Below are 8,616 nucleotides of genomic sequence, written 5' to 3'. Positions count from 1 at the left end.
TCTATCTTTCACTTCCTGTTCTTGGATCTGTGTTGGGTCTGTAATTTTTCTCTTCATTTATTGGTACCCATGTTTGCTGTTTTGTTCCCAGAATTTAATGAATATTTATTTAATTTCTGTTCGTCCATTCTGTACACATGACCCAGGAATCGCAGTCTCCTTCTATAGCTTTTTTGATAACTTCTATTTCTTATACAGTTTTTTATTGAATTTCAGTTTGTATTCTTCTGTTATTTTCTTAGGGCCTAGGGCTGTTCTCAGTGTACTCTATTTTTTTAGCGGTTCCAGGTCGGTAAAAATCGATAGTTTCACTTCCGTATATTATCCCTGTGATGTAATATCTGAGTATAGTCCTTTTTGGAAATTCTTTTTATTGTAAATATTTTTGGCCAGGAAACTTATTTATCCAGTTTCTTTCTTCTCTCTTGTACTGCCGCTCAATCCATAATTTGTATTTTGTTACCTCTAGATATTTCAAACCAGACAATAGATAATTATTCTTTTATTTGTATACAAATTTTTAATTTTTTTTTAACCTGTCATAAAAATTTGGAGTCATAATATCAGTATTTAAATATTGAATTCGTAACAAAATCAATAAACTATGCCTGTTATTTTAACCAGTTATAGTAGTGATATAACACTTATTTTTTCTTGTAAATGAAGGATAGATATGAAAAGTAATAATTTCTGGTTCGGTAAATTCATTTAAACACAAGATTTGTGCTTAAAAGTGTTAAAAAACTGGTTACGCATACACAAATTACGATTAACAAATATGTGGTTTTTGAATTAGAACTCTTAAACAACTCTTTTTTTAATTTACCTAATTTTTCTGGAAAAATCTCTTTAAATTGTTCAATAAAACGAAAAATAAATGTTATAAACATTTATCTATAAAATCGTTCTTAAAACTCGGATAATCTATTTTCAAGATATCAACATTTTATCGTACACTATTATTTTAATAAAATTACAAAGCCGTGGAATAAATTGAAATAAATATTTACAAAAATTTGACTTCTCGCTTTATAATCATTCGCATTTTATTGTAGAAAAAAATATAAGCATTCAACTAAAATAATTCATTTCTCTTAATTCCGCTAATTGCCTAACGTCTTAATAGGTTATTTAAGGATAGTTTTTTTGACGTTTTACGACATAAATTAAAAATCAGTACAATTTAGTTAGTTGAACCAGATTAACATTAAAGTTATCAGTATATTTTGATCGTTAAGATTTCGTTAATACATAAAATAACTAAGATCTAATTAAAATAAGATCTACTTAAAATTATCATTTAATATTTTTGAGACAACAAAGTTTAGGCTAATTATATTATGGAAATTACAAATTTTTATTAGCAAAACAGAGTGTTAACAAAGTAAGGCAGCCCGTCAATAACGATTCAACAATTGAACATAGAAAAATGAAATTTATCAAATATTCATATTTCAAATCTGTATCTTTTTGGTATGAGACCACACCTCAAGCATCCAGCGAGTCCTTAAGAGGGAAACAAATCAAAATTTTTAAATAAAAAGGGTAGGATGTGACATGTGTTAAATTAACAAACATTAAAAATCAAATATTTTGACTTTATAAAAACTCTTTCTAATAAAGTACGGTAATGAAACTGACTTTTCTATAGTTATAAAGAGAATGATTAAATTTAACAACGCTTTTATCTGGAAATGATCGTTTTATGATATTAGTCGACCACACCCCGTCGTATCCCCGATGGGACAACACAAAAACATGAAACATAAAGTGTAGGATTGTCACACATCGTTGATAAACAAACGTTTTTAACAAGAACTTTGGATTTACTGCTACCAACCAAAATGAGTCACTTAATTATTTTTACAGCCAGTTTAAAAAATAATTTAATCTTTTAAATAACTTAGTATTTCTTAAATAACTCTAAGTACCTCTTAAATAACTTAATTCTACAACGGTGAAAAATTAAAAAAAAAAACAAAATTTAATAAATGCTCTTCTCTCAAAACGATCAATTTTTCTGTATAAAACTTAACAAATAGAAATAAAAACTAATATCTATTTAAATACGAGTATATTTACTAATTTTTACCATATATGGAAATTCTCCTGGCGTTATACTTTTACCACGGGCTACATTTGATTGTGGTTCTTCAACAACTTCCAGTCTACTCTCTGTAAAATATATATGTATAATAAATTAAAATAAAAAAATTCTGGTGATGTGAAATTATGAACTGATAAAGTTATAGTATAAAAATTATAGCTTACCAAGAACATATCGCTTATGTATGTAGGCTACGTAAAAACGTCAGCGTGTGCACTTTCATATTAGACTACGCGTTGAACTTGAAATAGCATCAGTATAGGAATAGTGCAGATGCATTATTGCCGATAATTCTTCAAAACCCATTCATAAAGAAAAGTATGCACGTATGGTATGTTTTTTAATGATTATTATTTTTTTTATCAACTTCACTTAACAAAGGGGTATGGAGTATACTAAATGGAACAGTAGAGGACTCCTCCAGGTGGTATAATCTTTAGTGATGTTTTCTTGGAATATCGTAAGTTCCCGTGTTCGATTCCTGGCTAGGTTATGCAAAATTTATAACCTGGCCACTGTAGTAAAGTCGTTAATGTTTCCAGCGGTCTGAGTGACTTAAAAGAACAAAATAAGAAAACTGAATGTGGGAAATTACTCTTCATAGCGCAGAAAAATATACGGTGTAGGCTGGCTGCGGTAATTTTTTTGTACTGTGAGTAGTTTACAAGAAAATCGCCTGGGGTGGTTAAAATTAAACACTCTATATAAATGTTAAATCTTATATATATATTAAGTTTAACCACAGATATATATATATATAAATTAAACTTGTCATCACAAAATTTAGCTGATTCCTTGTAAAAGCAATTGTTTTTATATGGGATTTAAACGCTAGATTGTAGATAAGTGTTCTTTGGTGGTTGAGTTCAATTAACCACACGTCACACGTTAGTAAAGAACTGATTGCTGCATGATTTTTTATTTTCTAATGAAAAAATTATATGTTACAGGTATAGTGGTTGCCAATGCAGGTAAATTATTTTAAAAAATCTCAATGAATTATTTTTTGGATTTTTCAATTTTTTTTTCTGGATATGACATGTTTGGTACCACATATTATTATATTAACTAAAATTATGATAATTTTGGTTGTGCCAAATATGACACATCATGAAGTTAATGACATGAAATGTCATAAATGTCATTTACGTGTAAATTTAAAAAATTTACACGTAAAAATATTCTAAAAAAAAAAATATTAACATAAAAATCTTGTAAAAATTAAATTTTCAAAAGTCTAAAAAGATTAATTTGAATAACATCGTAACATCTAGAAAAATAAAAACCAATTAGTTATTAAAAATGAGACAAGATATAAAATTGTGCAAGAATATGTATGTAATGTGTATGCATGTAATATATATAAAAACTTTTAAATAAATGAAAATTATTGTTGTCTATAAATAAATAAAAACCTTTAAAAAAAATTTTGTAAACAATTTTGTTTACATTACATGAAATTTTTTAAAACACTTCTTATCTTTATTTAGTCAGATTTAATTTGCACTTCACATATAAGAAAATATTTGCCATTACAGGCAATCATTTAGCAATGCTGACACACTTCATTCCAAATTGGCCAGTGCCTAATATCACTTTTCGTACTTATTTCGTTAGTATTTCTGATACATTGCGCCTTCGCCTTTTTGCAGCTAAGACCCCCTTCAGCTGATTACTAGGTCCTCCTCTCTTTGGCGTAACTTTGCCACCTATTTTGCAGAGAACCGTGGCTACTTCTCTAAATTCAGCTAATGGTTTGATGTATTCTTCCCTTTTGGGATTAACCACAACATAAAGAAGCCAACTATTGCAGATTGTGACATCCAGTAAATGATAAAATAATCTCACACACCACTTTTTGATTATAATTTTAATTTTGTAACTCCCTATAATGGAATTTATTTTGTCCACACCTATATGTTTATGTATTCACTGGGGACATGTGACTTTTCCATAAACATTTTTTTTTTACTGTATCTTTCAGCTACTTTGGGGTGGTCCATTTATAAACGTACGTTGAGAGTAAATTTACATATTTGTTGTCTTAACACAATACAAGATACAATTGTATTATCAATCTCTTCATACATTTCAACTCTAGCCGTTTTTTCTTTCAGTTCATCGGTTGACTGTAATGGATATCAGGAAACCTGTCTTTTCTAACAGTCTCCAGTGCATGTATGTTTATTTCCTCCAAGTATATCATCAGAGCGTATACTGGTATAAAAGTAGTTTAATTTATAAGTATAATTTATAGTCTGGCAGAGAATGGAGCGAGCAAGTCTTACTATTACGTTTGCACAACCACCTAAATCAGGTTCGTCTGCAGGACTTGTCCAGTGAACACTTCAAAATCATACGCGTATCCACATACACCATTTAAAACAAACAACTTATGTAGTTTATTCGGGATAAACCATTTATGTAGTTTTGGCATATATTGTCTTAAATAATATTTCGCTTTACTTACGCGAAGCTGCTCATCAACACACGAGCCATTCTTATCTTAAATCCCTCTGTTTTCTTGGGACTGTTTCCCCCTTTACCTTCATATCGTTTTGTTTTTCTTAGCTTCTTTTTTTTCTTTATTGGTTCCTCCCTCCGTTATTTTATTTGTTTTATTAGTGGTTTTATTCTATATTTTATTTTTCTGAGACCACCAGACTCTTTCTGAGGAATTCTTTTAACAGCAAACTTACTCAGTGATACTAAAGAAAGCTTACCTCCCGTATCTATCAGCTTCTTGTTGATAAGCAGAAGTAGAGCGGATTGCATGGATAAGTCAGACTTATCAACGTCCAGCAAAAACTACTGAAGATAACTTGATGAAAATTTGTGTGCATATACATATGATGTAAGTGGACATTAATAAAGGATTTTTTTTGAAATTCCGAGTTTAAAGGGGTAAATGGACTTTTTGAAACCCGGCAATTTTTTTTAATTTCAAGTTATCAAATGAAGACATCAACTTACTTTTTGGTGTGTGTAATTTTCTTGTAAATATCTAAAAACCAATTTCTAGATTTTTTTTCTTTATAAGAAAGGGATAAAGATAGGTAAAAAAAGTTTTAAAAATGATTGTAAATTTTTCCCATTTTTGACTTTAAATATTTATTCGATTTGGTGTTACAAATAATCTTAAAAAATTGTCTAAAAACGATTTTTAGGTTTTTTAAATTACATTATTTTAAGCGGTAAAAAAAAATTATTTTGTACATTTTTACCATTTTATCTATCGCTATTGAATTAATTTTTATGTGATTTGGCTAACATTGTAAAGGCAATTTATGTTTGTCGTTCTGATTATATATTTCCCGTAATCTAAAAACCAATTGGTGGTTCCTGCTCTGACCAAACTGTTGCTCTGATGAAAATAGTCTAAACTGGTAGTTTTTATAAATTGAATAACCTTTAAATTTTAATTTGCCATTATTCACACAAGCAGAGATTAATGAATACAGTAGGATCCAGGGGACAGAGCCCTGACTGTGACAAGAAATTCAAGTAAAATATAGCGCGGACGAAGCCGAAACGGGGGATGCATATATATAATATATATATATATATATATATATATATATATATATAATACGTATATGTAAGTGTACATTTTTTTTTGCAACAAAAGAAATTATTTAATTGGATTTCATTTTATATTTTAAACAGTAAAAATAAATTCAATTTTTACAAAAAATAATAAATATTTAATATTGATTATTAAATATTTGTGTGGTTTTTATACAAAAAAAAATTATTGGTATTCTCTTACCTTTGAATAGAAGAATGACTTGAAGAACTATACAAAACAATTCAACCAATTTCATTTTTTTTCAGTTAATAATAGACGTGTCAAACAATTAAGCAAAGAAGGTATTGGTTTTTATGTAGATTTTTCTGACATTATCGGCAATAATATAATAATTTATCGTGTAAAGTAAAAATAAAAAGCGATATAGTATTATTTAAAAACAAATTAATAAATACCACCTTTTTACATTTATATTCATAAATAATAAATGGTTTTTGTCGTAAAGTGTGAAAATTTACTGCGTAAATTTTATTGGTTTTTAATTTTTAAAGTCAATAAATAATATAATTTATTAATTTCAATTGTTTATCCAAATGACTTCGGTTTTATTTCTTTTCTTTTTTATTATAATTTTTTTTTGTAATACATAAAAATACAATAATTTTTAATAGCGTTGTCATGCAGAATTTGATTTTTTCGTTTTTCGAAAATGTTATTAAACGATAAACGATAATGAGTATAAAATACCATTTTATAGTCTTTTTAGCCCTTTTTCATCTGATTGTCAATTTTTTCTAAATTTACCAAAAACCATAAGTAAATAATATATTAAAATATTTCACGAGAGAGGGTCATCCAATGATGCCTCCCACGAAACCAACATTAAGATGCGTCCATGTTATTAAACATAATTGTAGTAACAATTAAAGTCCAGCAGCTACTCATTATGACATAAGCACAATCATCGTCGGGTTTCTAGAACATGTCTCGTTCATGAACCACATGTGTCCAACAAATTCAGCATGCACGTATGTTTTTTATCAAATGGAAGATTCTCATACAAATTTGAACGTGGCTGGATAAACGAACGAATGAAAAATTAAACGCACATATAAATAAAAGGCTGTCACAGTAATCGAATATAGGTGAATGCAAAGCAAGAACACGACAAAGAATAATAGCGTTAAACAACAATAAACGGGTAGATAAAACTCCTTTTATTTGACTTCAACGACCATCACATAGGTCCAGTACATGAATCATTTTCAGTCGCCTGTCATCACCGTTGTCCAGCAAGTTCAAATCAAATCAGCAGGATTTACTTGTCTATGTAGTGTAACCATAAATTTAGAACTCAAAAGGTCCATCACATCCCGGACATACGGGATCCCAAAGTAATCATGTATTTCAGTTTTCTTGTCTACCCGAAGCAGTTGGCCTACTCCCTCGATATCTTGTAATGAAATAATATTATGTAACGAAAAAAAATTATTATGATTGCCTAAATTTTGTTGAGTTGTAAGAGGGGATTAGTGCATTAAAATAAACGCTTATGAACATTGCGGTTTATAAAAATATCAACGGCAAAATATATATAATACTTAAAATTATAAGACCTCGAAATCAGGTTGTTTACTAATACGGTATTAAGTTTTTTCTAAAATTCCTGTTTTTGTAAGTTGCTTTTATTCCAGTCGGTTTCTTCAATCAACTGAAAATCAAAAAATACAGATTATTAAAATTTTAATTTTTTATTTTTTGATTATTTTTCCTTTTATCTTTTATCAATCTGCAATTTTTATAGTTCTTGTTATTGTTGTTTTTTTCTTCTATACTACTCTTAAAACAGTTCTAAAAAATTACGTTGTGTGCGTACTGCGTTCTACCCTCAGAAGTTCTGTATAGTACTAGTACACAAATTTTGATAATTGACTATGAACCAATTCGGTCCATAAATATAATTTTTCTAAATATCTCAACCCCAGCGCCATCTAGCGGGTTCATTTTTTCGCAGAAATAATTCTTTCCATGTAAGTAACATGTATTCTGAATACGAGGCAAATCGGACCATAAATACAATTTATCGAAAAATCTCGACGCCAGCGCCACATAGCGGGTCCAATTTAATTCAAAAACCTTCCCTGGCATGCGTCCAACCATTCCCCAAAGTTTCATCGCTATCGGATGAACGGTTTAGGAAGGCATAAGAGACATACAGACAGACAAACATTCATATGTTTGTCTGTTTTATACATGTAGATAGAAACATCCTTTCTGTTAAATGATAGGAATTTTGAAGACGTAGGTAGAATTCAAAGAGTGGAAACAAATGAATTTGTAATGTTAAGAATAAAAATATGCTGTAATTATTTATTTATTAACAATGCTTACAGTGTAAATAAAATAATTTCATTAATTTTTGAAATTAATAGTTTTGTAATTATTGAAAATACTGCTGTACAATTGAGAAATTGCTATCCTTCCTTCACAACACATAGTGTGATGTTTTACTCTTCATAAAACAATAAACGTTATCGTAAATACTCTAAAAAATAATTATACTTTACATACAAGAAGGGTCAAATGTAAATGTTTGTATCTTTACTAAATATTTGCATCTTTACTAAATGTTTGCATCTTCAGATTGTAACCAACCAGTATATTTTATAACATTAGTAAAACCACCTGGATTACGTGGACAATCGAATTTAATAATTACTTTCCATAGACGCTTAAAAAATGATCTATGAACCGGTGAAGTGATTCCACTTAATTTTCCATCGCATACGAATGAACCACCAAAAAATGTCTGTTAATAACATAAGAATTAAATTATATTTCTTAATTATACAAAAAAAAAAAAAAAAAACAGTACTAATATTTTTTTATAGTTCTCCAAATAGAGGGTTTTAAAATTTATTTTGAGCTGATAAGAAGAACAAGAAAGAAAATTTTTTATATTTTTAAAGCATTGCAAATG

At 28.5% G+C, this 8,616-nt stretch overlaps 1 protein-coding gene across 2 annotated transcripts in view; it reads right to left on the bottom strand.

Moving 5' to 3' along the window:
• The window catches only part of LOC142322988 (putative serine protease 46), a 26,857-nt gene extending 20,834 nt beyond the window's left edge, over positions 1-6,023 (bottom strand). The window contains exons 1-2 of one of the 2 annotated variants that reach the window (XM_075362085.1): positions 5,877-6,023; positions 2,093-2,175 (exon numbers count right to left, since the gene is read on the bottom strand). In XM_075362085.1, the coding sequence (XP_075218200.1) occupies positions 2,093-2,175; positions 5,877-5,931 (138 nt within the window). In that variant the 5' untranslated portion in view covers positions 5,932-6,023. The remainder of the gene's footprint in view (positions 1-2,092; positions 2,176-5,876) is intronic. The other variant, XM_075362084.1, reaches the window with a different exon arrangement.
• Between the last annotated feature and the right edge of the window lie 2,593 nt (positions 6,024-8,616).

This window comes from Lycorma delicatula, chromosome 4 (genome assembly GCF_047948215.1).
Source record: "Lycorma delicatula isolate Av1 chromosome 4, ASM4794821v1, whole genome shotgun sequence".
NCBI classification, from domain to species: Eukaryota; Metazoa; Arthropoda; class Insecta; order Hemiptera; family Fulgoridae; genus Lycorma; species Lycorma delicatula.
This window is presented reverse-complemented; position numbering and strand designations above follow the sequence as displayed.